Here is a 16,573-nt window from a genome sequence, read left to right as displayed (position 1 = left end):
CTTCAGTCGGTCTTGAAAGTCATATTAATAGTACTTAGCGCTCGCGCTCTCTCTCTCTCTCTCTCTCCCTCCCTCCATGTGTAGCCTTTTTAAGGTGAAATCCTGGACCCACTAAAGTCAATGGTAAAACTTTTACTGATTTCAATGGAGCCAGGATCTCCCCCTCTATGTTCAAACCATGGGATATGCACTGACTAATAAAAATTCCAACCTGAACCCAAACTTTGTGGCTAACCTCTGTCTCAATAATGGTACAGCCATGTTCAGCCCATCACTGAAACAGAGGTCAGAGTCCGAGTTCACATTCAGAGATAAATTTTTCTTGCTCTTGAGGTGTGAAACCTGAGGAGCTAACAGTTGTGCCACATCACTGGACCGATTTTCAGTTTGACTTCTGACATTACTCCTGATAATTTGGACATTCGCAGTATCACCAGAGATGTAATGATGTTCTATGAGAGCAAAAAAGATGTGAAACTGAGCCTGAATTGTCACTCTTGTAAGGACCTGGCTCTATCATTTCACTTGTTTTTGGTTTTTTTTTCCTCCTACTACAATAAGTATTCCCCACTCCCAACCTACCTGGGCACAAAAATAAAAAGATACCATACCAGAAAATGTTCACCTTATTAACATCGACACAAAGTCTGTGATCCTTTATGGAACAGAACTCCATTGCCGAACTCCCCTTGAAGTCAAGTGGGGATTTGTTCATTTAAAGGCTGCAGCCCTTAGTCTGAAATCACAGCTGGATGAGAGGCAGAGCAAAAAAAAGTGTTCTTTTATTGTTGGTTTCAGATACAGCAAGTTTCCTACCACAGACCCAAGTCCAGCACTCTACACGGTACACACTGGGATCCAAGTTCAAGATATATGTTCAAACCTTTATCTCTGAGCTGGGAACCATGTTGCTCCATAATTACCCATCTAGGCCAGGCAGGAGCAGAGATATTGGGCTTCAAGAGCCACAGGGAACAAAAACAAATCACAAGCTTTCGAGAAAAAAAGTGAAAAATGAGGACTAGCAGCACTCCGAAAGGACCCCACCATACCAAAAAAAGGATTTTTCTTCTGATAAGAATAGACATTTTGCTGGGGGAGGGGAGGAGGAGATTGACATTCAAAACTTTTCTCATAACAAGCTAACTATATCTGACCTTCATTAAGGTCTTTTTAGTCCTTAGCTGGAATCTCATTAACCATCTTCGCAATACAGCTGTCAGTCACAGACTGATGAGCTTAATTTGGGGAACGACAATCATCCATTATATTTAAGCTTGTACAACATACTTTTATAACCGCTGCTTTATAGATATTCTCTACAGTTCAGTGGGTACGAATGAGCCGAAACCCAGCCTTGCTTGCCACACACAAGTCTCCCAAAGCAGTCCAAGGTTGCTCACTGCATCCTTAATGTTGGCAGAAGACTTGCCCCATGTGTGAGTATATTGTTTGTTCTTAAGCAAACCAGCAGCAAGTACTTAACTTGCTATTTATTTTATCCAACCAATCACACTATCTGGAGGATGGATATGGCACTTATAAAGAAATGAGAGAATGTGACTCCTCAAATTACACAGTACCTTTCCTGGCTGTGAATTAGAAAATATAAAGAAAAATATTTCATTCAAAAACAAAAATGAACATCATTGTTGGATAAATTCAGTTAAAATTTGGCTAGCTTCCAGGACACAAGGATGCTAACATCCTGAAAAATATATATTTGCTCATGGTTTGCATGGGCTTAAAAACAAGGCAGAATTTTTTCCTGAATTAGGGCATAAACTTGGCAATTGCTGATAATATGATGCACCTGTTACGTTACACTTAGCAACCAGATGCAGCCAAGAAACGGTGAGCCAAAGTCAGCCATGGGGTAAGTAGGTACATTTCCACTGAAGGCAACAGAAATAACATATAAGATTCAAGTCTGCTGTGCCTCTATAGCACTGAAAACAGGATACCCATACTAGGTTACATGCAAAGCATTAGTTACACAAAATAGAAAGCATTTCCATTCCACCTCCCTTTGTGGCTGCAAAGTCCCACCTTTGTTCACATTTAAAGGTCCAAAAGATAGAAATATCTCAAAGATCCTTTCACAGAGCTTATTCTAAGGAGACACTTACATCCATTTCACAGGAGAACTTCAGAGTAGGGTCAGACAGACCAGAGCACTCAGTGCTGCTGTCAGCAGTCTCTCCACCTCATTTCTCCAAAGCAATCAGATGAATTCAATGCAACTGAGCTGGGCAAAGCAGACACAAGCCTTAACAGGTGAATCAAGAGCTCTGCTAACTATTTTAATGGAAGCTAATGAGAGCTGGATTGATGGAGTGCAAACCTCTGGCAAAGGACTTCTTGTACAGCAGATGCTATTTAAAAACTCATTTAATATGGAGCAGTAAATGTTCATTCTGCTCTACTGGCAGTATTTCTTATTCCTATAATTAGGAATACTGAAAATATCGCAGTAAAGTCAAATACTTCAGTATGATAAACATGGAGCTTTTTGAACAGTGACCCCTTTAGGTCTGAGGAAGAGGATCAGGCAAGATGTTTGCAATCATACAGAATAGTCTCACACTCTTGATATCAAGTGTGCATGTTCCTGAAGGCAAAGTCTTGACCCAACCTCCATTTTGTAAAGAATTAAGAGAGTCATTTCTTTAGACTGTTGAAAAGGAGGTAGCGTAAGTCTTTACATAGTTACATTACAAGGATGAAATAATAATAATATCTAGCTCTTATATAGCATTTTTCATGAGTACATCACAAAGGGGATAAGTATCATTATCACCACTATACAAATGGGGAAACTGAGGCACTAAGTTGACATGACTTGCCCAAGTTCACCCAGCAGTCCAGTTGCTGGATCAGGAATAGAATCCAGGTCTCTGAAGTCCCACACCAGTGCTCTACCCAGAAGGACACACTGGCTCCCCTGCTGCCCTTAAATATTCCTATTCCTTTGTTCTATGGCTATTATAAAATACTTCCATTTAAAACTAACTCAGAGAGCAACTCACAATTATAAAACAGCATGTTGTTTTTAAATTATATGGAGCAGATTTTCATGTACAAAAATGTGTGTTTAATTTTGTTCACCCCCAAACCCTGAGTTGTAAAGATATATAGGTTTGTGCATAAGAATAGTCTGGATTTGTATGTGTGCATCAGAGTTATTACGTGCACAAGTTAGGTACATGCACTTTTGAAAGTCTGGTTCCTACTCTCTCCCTCCTTCCCGATAAGATGCTTCATCGATAAATTATGACAGTCAACTCACTTATTTTATTTTTAAAAGCCCTTAATAATGAAAAATGTTTTAATTAAGTTCAGTTGCATGAGAAACCAGTAACTCAACTTCTGAGTTACAGTGTAAACCCTGTTGCACTCGTACAAACCATTATTCATGAAGATCCTGATCACAGATAAAAAAAAAACTCAGTACAGAGAGAATAAAAATAGTTTGCCACCATACATCATGCATAACAGCTCCTACTTGGGGCCAAAGTAAACAACATAGAATAGAGAGCGAATGAATATTCTGACAGGTAATAGAGAGAGAATGTTTATGGCTTTTTTAAAAAGCCAACTAGTTTTGCTTGTTATGTTCACAGATAAGGCTGACAAAAGTAGAAGTTTGACTGATAATGGAAAGAATTTCGACACCCATTGGATTATGCCTTATCTTGCTGTTTTGAACTATGCTGTGCTGTGACAGCGTAAGAGCCAATACTTATTTTATTGACTCACTAATATTACTACATCTTTTCTATTATTTAAACAAATAAACATGCCAATCTTTCAATCTGGCTTCATTTTCTCTCTAGCATCTAAAATCCATGATGTCTCCCACTCTGTTCCTAACAAAACTCTCTAACTTGGTATTCCTGACATTTATTTACCTCCAGAATAAAAATCCATCACCATGGCCATTTGCACAGTCTGGAGTAAAGCCTGCATGAGTCTAATTTATTTAGAACTATCTTAACAATTGTTTATACAAATTATCGGACAAGGGCTTCCTGTACACAGCAAGAAATGAGCAAACTGGCTTTTAGATTGTAATTGCAAACAGGGAGTAGCATCTTCTAAAATTCTGTCAATTATATAATGCAAGTTAACAAGCGCAAAGCCAAATCTCTGCTGGAAGATTTACAATACTAAGTATCAGAGAAAAGAGTCAGTCCCTTCTCTATATGAAAACAAAAATCCTGTTATTTAGACAAGTTTGGGGGCCAATCCTGCAATTCTTAGTAAGACAAGCTGCCCTCAACTGACTGATTATATCCATACCCAAAAACCCAATTTGCATACACATTTGTGATAGCTACTATCACAGTTCAGGGCAATGGCACCTGTGATCCCCTTCTGTGATCCTTCAAGGGCACCCACTCTAGGCTCTCAGCTGTCACCTCACTTAGGTAGAGATCTGCATCTCTTCCACTCCTGATTTTGTTTTTCCAGGCTGCACAGGATCCTCCTTACACTGTGATATCCCAACAAGCCAGACTGCTTAAACAGGCCAGCGTCTGTGCTTTGCTTTCTCTTCAAAAGCTGTGAACAGATAAATTGCCAGCAGTTATGAGTTGCTACACAGCTCTTTATATGCAAGCATATTTATTCTTAAAGTGAAGGCATCACAGAGAACATATATTAAAAACAATAAAAGAACCAACACTTACGATAAAAAGCTTACCAGAGGTAAACTCAAAAGCTTACCTCAGATCCAACCTCAGGCTGTGGTAGGTATCAGTCCTTCCAACCCTTCCCACAAAGGATTGGGGACCCCCTTGGACAAAATGTCCTGTCCATTTGCTGGATCAAAAAGAAGCCTTGAGCCAGTTTAAACTCAGGATATTTATCCAAGAGCCCTTTCTTTGTCTGTTGGTCTCTGGAGAATCTAGTTTGAACTAGTATAAGCAAGCCTCCACAAGAGGTACCTCTCTGGGGAGTTACACCTTGCTGATTTTCCTTAATCACCACCCATTCTTTTCAGTTCCTGTAGTAGTTGGGGTAGCCCTCCCCCATGCAGAAGAACACAATCGTGAGTAAACCATTCTTTTAAGATAATGGACCCCAAAGATACTGCATGAGGTTGCAATATTTGTCCCTTCTTCCCCACAAAGCAGTCACACACAATCCCAACACACAATAATACATAAACTCAATACCATAAGTCTTTCAAGAATATTGCAGGAAATTGCCATATCTACAACAAATAAATTAGGTTTTTTCACTTTGAAAATCTGGCCAAGAAACTTTGGTTATGGTACACAACCAGTGACAAGGAAAAAATAACTTGCAGTGAAGGGGCATGATATGGTAACTATACAAAACTGGAAGGATAATCAAAATAAATAGGTGGATCAAACACCACACTGTTATGTGCCATATAAGACATTTGATTCGCTAGATTGGTCATACAAGGTGGAATTATGTTGAGAGACTAGGAACAGTGGCAGAAACAGAGACATTAAATGTGAGTGAAAGAAAATTTTTTCTTTACTACTTATACAATGCAAACATTGGGAACAGGCGACTCACTGGACAGTTTTAACATTCCAACTGAAAAAGAATCTTGAAGACTTGGTATATTTGTTCATTTCAACACTGAGTATAAAAAAATTCCAAATTTAATCTTTTGATCAGAGGTCAGAAAAAGGACTTCATTGTCATTAGTTTTACTGGCTTTCACTATAAATGTGGATTATGGAAGTTCAATTGTAAAGCTAAAATTAAATTGCAGCTATTATTTAACCAGTACATTAATGAACATTTCAACCACATAAACAAGTACAGTACCACATCCCCTCATAAATTCTCACTTCACTGATCTGCAAACCAGAGAATTCTAACCAAGAAACCACAGCGGTCTCACCCCACTTCCCAGCAAGTTATTTATTAGCATCCCACAGTACCAAAGTGTCCTATTACCAACACTTTTACAACTTACACTACAGAATGCTTACTAGTATACTACGAAGTATTACCAGCAATAATTAAGATACCTGCCAGAATAAATTAACAAAGTACTTTGTTTGTGTCCTGTGGAAGCATGGGTTCTCTGAAAATTAAGTCCATGCAAACCAAAGCAATGTAAAATGAATATCAGAGAGATACTATTAAAAATAGTAGCTCAAAATAGGATTTCTTGAGAGAGTTTCAAAATGCAGGTCGTGTTCATGAGCACTGTGATTTGTCTCCTTTAAATGTGTCTGCTACATTTCTGGGAGATGGCATACTTGGCATTTATGAGCATCTTGCTCCAAGTGCAAAATCATGTTTTAGATTTGTTTGTGTAGTGTCACCCAAGGGAGTAAACTGTAATGCCATATTAAGGTACAAATGTTCACTTATGGCTGAGCTGAGAAAGAGTTAAAGAGAAACAGAAGTCTACCCATAATCCAAGTATGTGGTAAATTCCATGCACAAACATGAACATCAGACCAGGGACATAAACAATGTGCAGTCCTGTGTTGATGTTCACACGACCACCCCTTCTCCTCCTCCAAAACACAGGCCTCCTAAATACAACCCCCACATACAAGGTCTCCAACCGCACTGTTAGATGTACTCAAAGCTGAGTGCCCCTTTCCTCCTCCTCCTCCTGTAGTGCAGACCACTTGCAGTGGTCTTTAGAAGGGCCACCAGATAGGTCAATGAGTCCCCAAATCTTGCAAAACTCCCTTATGTGGCAGGAGGCACATCTCCTACACACAAGGCACCACGAGCTGAGAAACACACCCAGACTCACTGCAGTCACTCAATGACTCAGTAAAAGTAAATAGTGTCCCATAATCCTTCATGCTGGAAACTCAGAAAACTGTCAGTTAAGGGCATCTCTAGTTACCAGGGAGATTCTAGCTACGCTGGCCTAAGGATTATGGGGTCCCTATGTTGGCTTTGACCAGCTGCAGCAAAACAGGGACTGTTTTTGCTTCCGGTATTTTGTGCCAATGCACCTGCCTTGTGCCTACGACCCCCAATCCTCCCAAAGACCTATACAGGATTGGAAGATGCAGCAGCTCTTCCTTCTGGCCCCTGAAAGCAGAGCAGCCAAGTTTAGATTTGCTCAGTGCTGGACTGACATTACACAGTATTTTACATCCCATGTTACTTTTCACTTCCTATCTTGCCTATCTCTTCCCATCTTCATCCATTAACACTACTAGCAATACGGGAGAGCTACTAAATGCCAGGATGTTCTTTGCTCTCTAATCAGCAGTGCTCTCCGCTCTGCTTGACACACACAGCCACGGTGGAGAGCAGGCACGTGTACTAAACACCATCTATATTAAACAGAGCATTCTTCTGATTTGCACCCAGTTCTCCGCTGTGGTTGTATGGTTCAGGCACAGTTGGAAGTGCTGAGGAGAAGTGCAGTGTGGTGTTGTGCAGCAGTCCCAGAAGGATTAGAGCTGTGGAGGCCACTCAGAATGCTACAACAGAAGGAAGAAAGGCAGAGCTTAATTCTACCTTTTTCCCATCCTCACTCCAATTCACTTTTTGTTGCCTCTTTCCCCACCCAAATCAATCCACTCTATGTCGCCCTGCCCTCCTTCTTTCCTTTCCTCCATGCTTGCTTCATTGTCTCTATCTCTGCCCAGCAAGTAGAACAAAATGAAACTTATTATCTGCTAGTGAGTTTCATTTTGAGTCAGAAACAATTGTGCTCATCAGAGGAACCTAGCCCCGCTGCTCCCCTTGCCACTAGAATTGAGGCTAAGGGAAAAAATTTCCAACTAGTAAGAAGCGAAACTACCCGACAATTGTTCCAGGACCTGTGGAAGGAAACAACTCAAGCAGGGAGATGGGAATTATCCTACAATTTCTCCACAAGCCAATGGAGATTGGTATGTTGCCAATTGCTGCGAACTGAAACCTGCAGAGTCTGCTTCACATAACCCATACAAAGCAGACTCTGCAGGATTTCTATCGCTCTGTTTCACACACAGTTACTGAGATCTGCATGCAAAAATACAGAGCTATTTTCTTGTTTGTTTTCTTTTTAACAGCACAATTTATGGCCTGAGTTTGGAAAATGTGATGCTAATAAAACTACAGCATTCATTTTTTGAAGGAAAATAAAGATTCTATTACCTAGAGAACCTGTGAAAGCAACAAACAATATCTTTAAGATAGGTAACATTATAGGTTTGTTCATCTTGAAAGCATCCTTTTCAATTTAATGAATTTATATACAATTTCTATCATTAGAAATTTTGTTTTGATGCATTTTAGAGCAACAGTCAATTTTAAAAGATTTTTTAAAAAAGCATTCTAACTAAAGCTCACAAAATTAATTGACAAGGTGTAAAGAATTAGAGGGACCTTCTCCTGAGATCAAGTGCATTTCATGCAGCAGCAAATATACCATCCTGAACCTGCCTAGAGCTGAAAGCATGTTTGCTGTTCCTGCATGGCAGTAATTTAACTGAGCAATTGTTTTACTTTAAAGTATATTACCGCAGTTTGGGATCTGCAGGTCCAACAGTGGTATCCTCTTGTTGTTGTCATTTATGCAGTAAAAGTCCTGAGTTTCTGTGTTAGAAAACTTGGTCTCCTGAAATATCTTGATCCACATAACATCACAGGAACACTTGAACGGATTGTCCTCTAGAATCCTATAGCAAAAATTAAATAATTTTTTTAAAAAATCAGTTGACATCATGTGTCTAGAAACATTACTGTGTGGTTTTTTTGTTTTGCTGGATTTTTGTTTTGTTTTTAAATGTCACTCTAAATAGCAGCCTAGAAGTTAAATACTTTGCTTAATAAAATTATGGAGCCAAATCCTCAATCCTCAGCTAGTACAAATGGGTACGTCTCCACTGAAGTCAATGGAGTTATAATCCATTTACTCCAGCTGAGGATCAGGCCAATGGCATTTCTCACAGAGCTGAGACACCACATATGAGGCCAGACTCTGATCTCAATTTCACCCACGAAAATTTGGAGTGATTCTATTCACTTCAGTAAAATCATTTTGGATTTTTACCAGTTAAATGGAGATCAGAATCTGCTCCATAATGGATTTTGGTCAGCTAATTTATGAAGAACACACCTGAAAAGACTTATTGCTGTATGTAGTGGACTCTTTATGGACCTCTTCATATTATAGTTAAAGTTTATCAACTCTAGTTGTAAACAAGAATGTCACACACCTTTAAAAAAAATCATCCATATCACTCTGGAAGATGACACAGTGAAAGGTTTTAACTAATATCAACCAGAACCTAACTAAAAAAAATGGGCTGTATAAACTCACTGTATAAATACCACATAGCTATACAGCACACTATATGGAATTTCAATCAGAGTTTAGCGCGCCTGCCTGATTCTAATTTCAGTACTCATGAAAACCTCAGCCCAATGTGATGTGATGAAACCTGAGTGACATGTAATAGAGACAATCCAGACGCCTGCCTCAGAAATGGTCCAGGATTTCACCTTTTCTCCTAAAAGCATAGGTGATTTCCAACTGATAAGTTTGTCAGGGTTTCCTTGTGACCTCTAAGACATTTCATTATAAAAAGAATAATGGAACTCCACAAAGGACTATGATGGACAGAAGCTATATTCAAGTTGTCCACAAAATCTGTTGCCTTAAGAGTTAAAAGCTGCATTCTCCTTATTAGGCAGCAGTTTAAAGTGTCAAATTTGTAGCAAATCAAGACAAACCCATGAGTCAGTTTCTCAGAAAAGTAACATGTTTCCCCAAGTTCCACACATAAGGTACATCTACAATGCAGGCGGGAGTGTGTTTCCCAGCTCAGGTAGACAGACATGTAGAGCAAGCATGCTAAAAATAGCAATGTAGCTGGGGATAGCATTGATGTCTGCTTAAGCCAGCCACCATAGTGCATACCCAGGGATCTGGGTGTGTTTGTAGTCAGGTGGCTAGCCCAAGCTGCCACCCATACTATCACAGCAACACTGCTAATTTTAGCACTCTAGCTCCAGCAGAACTAGTCCTGGTCTGTCTATCTGAGCTGCAACTCCTTCTGTGGGTAATTTATACTAGCACAAGCCATCCCATCGATTTCCATGGCACTACTTGTGTGAATAAGAATTATTCTTGCAAGTAAAGGTTTGAAAGATTGGGCTGTACATGTCAAGAACTGCAACTTGCACCTCCTGTTCAACCAGGTTTAAGCTCTGAATTTGGTTGCACTAGCCCTCACTCAAGGTTCCTTTGTAAAAAAAAAACACTCTGCTTTGGTTAATAGCCAAGCAAGCCTTTTCTTCCATTGTTTAAAATGTGATTTAACTCCCCATGGGAGCCACACCATGGTGACACTTTGCAGAAAGGGGAGGAATAGAAGCATGATTGTCCCTTCCATGCACTTACTGGCTCAGAGAGAGGCAATTAAACATTTTCATCTCATTTGCTGTAATTCTGTAGTTGTAGCTACAATTTTGTTTTAAAAGCAGAAACCTTTCAAAGTGGCTTCTCATTTCCCTTCTCCCCAGAAATTTCATTCACTTACATTTTGATTTAAGTGCCTTTTATCAAAAGAATACTCAGTCAGATTTAAAGCAAGCTTCTTACAAGTTATTTATGGGCAACATTCTATCCTTCAGATAGAATATCCTCCAATATTCGGTTTTCCCTCCATTCTCAGGATTCTCACTGATGTCAGTTAACTCCTGGACTTGTTAATCTTTTAGCTGCCCTATTGTTTCATCAACTGCACAACAGCTTTACTCTCCTATTGATACCATGTCTTACCACTGCTTTTCCACCATGCACACCCCTCTGCCTCTTTCCTAGCTCAATGTCTCCCACTTTCCTGCTTCTCCTCTCTCACCTTCATCTATTCAATCCTCCCCACTTTAGCACTACCAACTCTATATCCTCCTATCTCCGTACCATCCCTGTTCTCACATGCTTTCTCACCTCTTCAAATCCCTGTCTTACCTCCACATTCTGTCTCTATCTTCTTATGTGGCCCCTCATCACTGTAGTATCTAACCATGTCAAACATTAATTATTTATCCTTGCAATCCTAGCTATAAGGTAGGGAGGTAGTATTATCCCATTTTTCCAAACCCTGGCTCACTCTCAACATCAATTATCTCTGCCCCTGCTCCCACACTGCTGAATGCCTATGGCGTAAGTCCCACAATTACAATACATGTATTCTCTCCTACTCCACTTCTGCCAGATACTTTGCCAATAAATGCTACTTTCCTATCCTCATGGAATTGAATTCCCACAACCCTTCACTGAACTGAATTCTCACAATCCCTCTTGCTTATTTAGAATCTTTAATTCCCTCCTACAGCCCCCATCTTGAGCCTCTTCTTCCTTTGCACAGGATCACAATAACATCTTCAAAAAGATCAACACACTCCACTGTGATCTCACTGAACTAATGTGTAAGTTATTACCCTTTGCTGCTTCAAATCCCTTTCAAGACCCAGTTCAACCATGACACCTATAAGAAATTGGCCACCTGATAACTGAGAGGTCCAGAAGCAGTCAATATAGCTCATGTGTAAACTCAAATTATTCAGCTGAATACAGTGGAGTAACTCCAGATGTATACTGGCATAAATGACTGCAGAATTTGGGCTTAGAATTGAAGTCAGTACTTTTTCACAGTTATCATGAGCGAAATCCTGCTATCGGTTACACTTGTGCAATCCAGGGAGCAAAGATGGCTCCATGTCTTTTCCTAGTTATTCAGTAACACTAATAAAACCCAAAACATTATATTTTTTTGTTTCAACAGCTTGCTTTGAGCATTAAGATACTGTGCACTAATCGAAACAGTATCATCTTTATTGCAGAGATTATATCAGCTACCAAATCTAGAAGTGAAAATTATTGCCAGATGTCAGGTAAAGTGGGTGGACAGGTGCAGAGACAGGAATGTAAGGAGAGTTTGGGGTTTTAGAAAAAATTACAGATATCTAACAGAATGGATCAAATGGAAGCATTTTGCAACTAGCTATTCTTTCCATTTGAATGTTCAATGATTGCTAAATTATGAAAGAAAATTCCAGTGACTGAAGTTCTGTGGACTGTAAAGCAATTACACCATCTTAATCATCAACAGAACATACCTAAGGGGCATAATCTCATCCTGGTGCACAGGGATTTGTGCACTTCATTTCTCCTATATTGAAATAAGAACATACTCCAAAAGATGTCTGGGATTACAACACATTCCTTTTGGTTAATATTTCTGATTTGTCTACTTTATATTTCCAGGGCCCTGATCCTGTACTGAGCTCTGAGAAACCAGAAACCTTTCCCTGTTTCAGAACAACTGTTCAGCTTACTGGCCTCTGAAAGACCCTTCTTTAAGCTCTTAGCACTCCCCATTCATTGTATGGGGGGAATCTGGATGCCGACCTGTGACTGACAATTCCACTGGCCTGCAGGCTGCTTAAGGAGTTAGGTGTTGTAATGTTGAGTGGAGCAAACCCTAAGTACCAGGGGCCAAATACTTAATGTCTTCTGTGCGTAAGTTAACCAATTTATAAACAGGAATATCAATAACTGATACCCAGAAGAACTGTATGGCTCTTTTTTCCTATTTTCACTCATGATTACATCTTTTCTAAGAGAAAGTTATATATTAATACCTATACACAAATCCTGCTTAAAAGAGCCTAGAATATAAATTTATAGTTTGAACAACCAGAGTAAGCAAAATGTATGTTTACAAATATTCTATAACCATATGGTTACATAAAATATATTTCAGTTGAGAACAATTTTGTTCCCCAGAAAAGAAAAATATTGTTGAATGGCCAAACACACAACTGCTGTAAGGCCAGTAAAATACAAGAAAATGAAGAAAACACTTAACATGAAGATCTGCAAGTGGTTAATTTTTTACTACCACAGGGAGAGGGTATTTCAGGCTTCCATCTTCTAATCAAAAAACCAATAGTTTTATGTGAAACAATTTCAGGATAGAACATTTTAAAGCTGAAGAGGAAAGGCAAGTTTTATTCACAGATTAATTTGTATTGCACGGGAGAGAAAGCAAACATCGTGGTGTTTTCTTCCAGTATTGCATTAAATTTTTTTTTAAACAACGTCATCATCCAAAGGCAGCTTAGCTTCTCTAAAGACATGGGGTGAAACTCTGGCCCCACTGAAGTCAATGGCACCCATTGACTTCAATGGATCAAGCCCTAAAAGCTCTCAGACTGCTATTCCGTTTCCAACACACAAATAATCTTCATTTAAAAAAACCACTCTACTTACAGATCAGACAAATTCAGATGGCGGAAAGTCTTCTTATACAAACTTGAGAGCTTGTTTCTGGAGAAATTACTGTGAGAAAAGAGAACAGCAGATTTTATTAGTATTGTTGGTTTTCATAACCAAAATAGAGAATCAGTGCTGTTTTGAAAATTAAGAGCCTAATCTCACCCCCAAGAACATCTGTGGGTTTCATTCCATTAAGTTCAACAGGAGATGAATATGGCTCTAAAATCTTCTGATAGTCCAATATGGCTTTGAGGATTCCTAATCCAACCAGCACCTTGTTTGAAGGCTAGCCTCATAAACAAATTCAACACTGGACAAAATTTTCATTTTTCAGCACTTCTAGCCATGCAGAAAAAACAGTAGATTTTATTTAATTTCAAAAGGATCTGTGTAAAGTCCAGATGTTGGTTACCTGCCAATATATCCATAAGCAAAATGGGTGTTTCCCATACTTTCTTTGAGTCTGCACTGAACTCTGTACTCATCTAACCCCAACCACATGCTAGCACACATCCTCATCATAAGTCTTTTAGTTATTCTTTTCAAACCGTATGTGAGAGAGATCAAAAGGAAAATTGTAAAATGTCAACATTGGGGTTTTTATGTCAATTATGCACTAATTGCTTCCAAATATAATTAACTGAAAGGTTCTCTCCCAGTTTTTTAGGACAGAGTAATGTTCATGTTAATCAGAAATGCATCGCTCCCAATCCCGTAAAAAAATTTCCCCACCTTTCCCCCACAGATCAGAAAAGAGCTACTTTTCTTGTGGTTCTATCAGTGCGTAAGTTAATGGTATAGAGAGCAGTAAACTGTAACGCTGCCAAATTAGTACTATGAGCCAAAATACCATATGCGTTTTACATGGCATTACGAAGGAACAAGAGGGGCTCCATAGTTAATGTTGCATTGAGATTTGCACTTAAACCAGGGATTAGTGTAGATACACCTCTAACCTTGATTAAACTGGTCAAGGTCTAGTTTAGCCGTGCACAGATAAATCAAGGTTAAAGGTGTAACTTGCATCTACATCTGGGAAGACATTGTGATAAGGTAAGAATTAGCTACCACATGTTAGCTAATCCTGACCTAACCTTAACTTTTTTCCATAAACTAAACACTGTGTTAGGAGGTTGGAATTTAGGTGATTCAATGCGTTAGGACCCATTGCTGCAAGCCATACATGTATGAATAGTCCTTACTCATTTAAATCAGTGGGCCTGATTCTCCATCACCTTGCACCTTACATAGTCATTTACACTGTGAAAAGTGGGTATAACCTGTTACCTTACCAAACTATCACTTTGCACAGGTGTAAATGACTATGTAAGGTGCAAGGTAGTGGAGAATCAGGCCAACAGATCTAAGTGAGGCTATTCACAGAGTAAGGAGTATGTCACCTTTATGAAACACAAGTTTGAAAAATGATGAAAAAAAACAAAACCTCCATGGGCCTGACTCCCCTTTCACTTACACTAGCCAAGTAGCTTCAGTGGAGTAACTTCTGATTTATGCCAGTGCACAGAAGATCAGAATCAGGCTCACTGTATTTATGGAAAACAATAACAAAAAAACCCTTGACTTCATTCCTGGTAATGGACTGACACATTTAGGGCTTTATGACTGTAGTCTTTTCTTCTATGCAGTTAAGGGCCATCAGATTTTTCAAACTGACATATAATTCAATTGAAATTTTTTAGCTTTATGTTATATATATATATCACTATCATCTTGAACTATATTTTGTCAGTAAATTTATTGTTATATATATTTTTCATAAACTGAGCACTTTATATTGATTACTGAAATCTCTACTTTGGCCCCTTTAATCCACAGTAAGTGAACAGACATAGACCAGGATTACTAGATGGTTGGTAAAGACGCTGTTTTTCCTTTCTGGAATGGTAATTATAAATTAGCTCCTCAGTTCAATATCATAGTAAAATATTATTATGGCTAGCATCCACAATAATAAGCATTTACACAAGAAAGACTCTGATAACTTAGAAGTAAGGGCCTAGATCCTGAGCTACATCCAAGCTATGCTCAACAGTTTGGGATGTGAAGAGAAAATGAGGGAGAGGAGGCAAAAATAGTATTAAACGAGCTGCATGCACTTTGCTTCTGATTTCTCATTTGAGCATAAAAACACACCAAAAAAAACTTGTACTGTACATTTACACTGTGATAAAGATCAACTCCCCAGTCCCTGTTACTAAACATGTGTTAGCTAATCCCAACCTAACCACCACTTTTCCCTAGTGTAGACACACAAGTTAGCACTGTTAACCCTGATTCTCTACCAAGGAGCCTGAGGCCAATCTCAACCAGCTATATTGAGATAAAAAGTGTTAACCTGTATTTACACAAAGGAAAAGCTGTAGTTAGGTCAGGATCAGATAACAGATAGCTAACATAGGTCTCTTTTCTTAATCTGATCAAGTCCACAGTGCTCGGACACCACGGTGATGCACACTAATAACACCAAAGTAGATTTAATTATATAAAATGGATGTAATTATGTACATTCTTGGTATGGGACAATGGCTTTTTTAAATGTTTTTTGGAAATATTCACAACTTGTAACTTTTATTCTACAGTTAAAGGTATTAATATAACACAAAGGAAGCGCATTAAGCAGGTCTATTAAAAAAAATATTGTTAGCTGCTGCTGAGCTTATAAATTACAGTATTGCTAAAACAGTAATGTTTAATAGCTTCTAAAGGTGATTGTTGAGTAATCTGAGTCTAAAGTCAATGAGAATACCAGAATTAAAGTAGCAGGGCTATTAATTACATTTAAGTGATATCTATTAGAGCATTTCACTTTCTGTTGTTTACATTATTACTGAACCTTAATCATCATGCATCAGTTGTGGAAAGGCATTTTGGCTACAGAGGTTTGGCCCAGAAAAGAAGTAGATGCCAAAAAACATTTAAATAAATGCGTGTTAATAGATTCCTTAGAATCTGATATTATTATATGCTATTATTATTATTTATGTTGTAAGATTACAGTGTTTATTTTTTAATGAAGCCTTGTGACTGATTTCTCCTGTGAGAGGATTACAGCCATAATATTTTTATTAGCAAAATTAAAGTTCATACAATTAACATTAATCTTCATAAGAATAAGAATATTTGTATGTAAAAAATATCCATAAACTCCAAATGGCTAGACATAAACTATTGCTTTAAAATGAAATGTAAGATTTTTCTCAGTCTTTTGCTGAGAAGGTTACTATTTGTTAAACATGACTGATTTCAGGTTTTCACAATTTTCATTGCTCAGGCCATATCTCAGAGTCAATCCCATTCCCATTGAAGTCA

At 38.5% G+C, this 16,573-nt stretch overlaps 1 protein-coding gene across 6 annotated transcripts in view; it reads right to left on the bottom strand.

Annotated features, from left to right (window-relative positions):
• The window catches only part of LOC137167129 (BDNF/NT-3 growth factors receptor-like), a 259,594-nt gene that overhangs the window by 219,108 nt on the left and 23,913 nt on the right, over positions 1-16,573 (bottom strand). For all 6 annotated transcript variants that reach the window (XM_067569138.1, XM_067569140.1, XM_067569142.1 and 3 more), the window contains 2 exons: positions 13,238-13,306; positions 8,476-8,633 (listed from right to left, as the gene is read on the bottom strand). In XM_067569138.1, coding sequence (XP_067425239.1) covers positions 8,476-8,633; positions 13,238-13,306 — 227 coding nt within the window. The remainder of the gene's footprint in view (positions 1-8,475; positions 8,634-13,237; positions 13,307-16,573) is intronic.

Source organism: Emydura macquarii, unplaced genomic scaffold (assembly GCF_026122565.2).
Source record: "Emydura macquarii macquarii isolate MOO-44397 ecotype Brisbane River unplaced genomic scaffold, CSIRO-AGI_Emac_v2 contig_2897, whole genome shotgun sequence".
Classification (NCBI taxonomy): domain Eukaryota; kingdom Metazoa; phylum Chordata; order Testudines; family Chelidae; genus Emydura; species Emydura macquarii.
The sequence above is the reverse complement of the archived record's forward strand: the minus strand, read 5'-3'. Positions and strand labels throughout refer to the sequence as shown.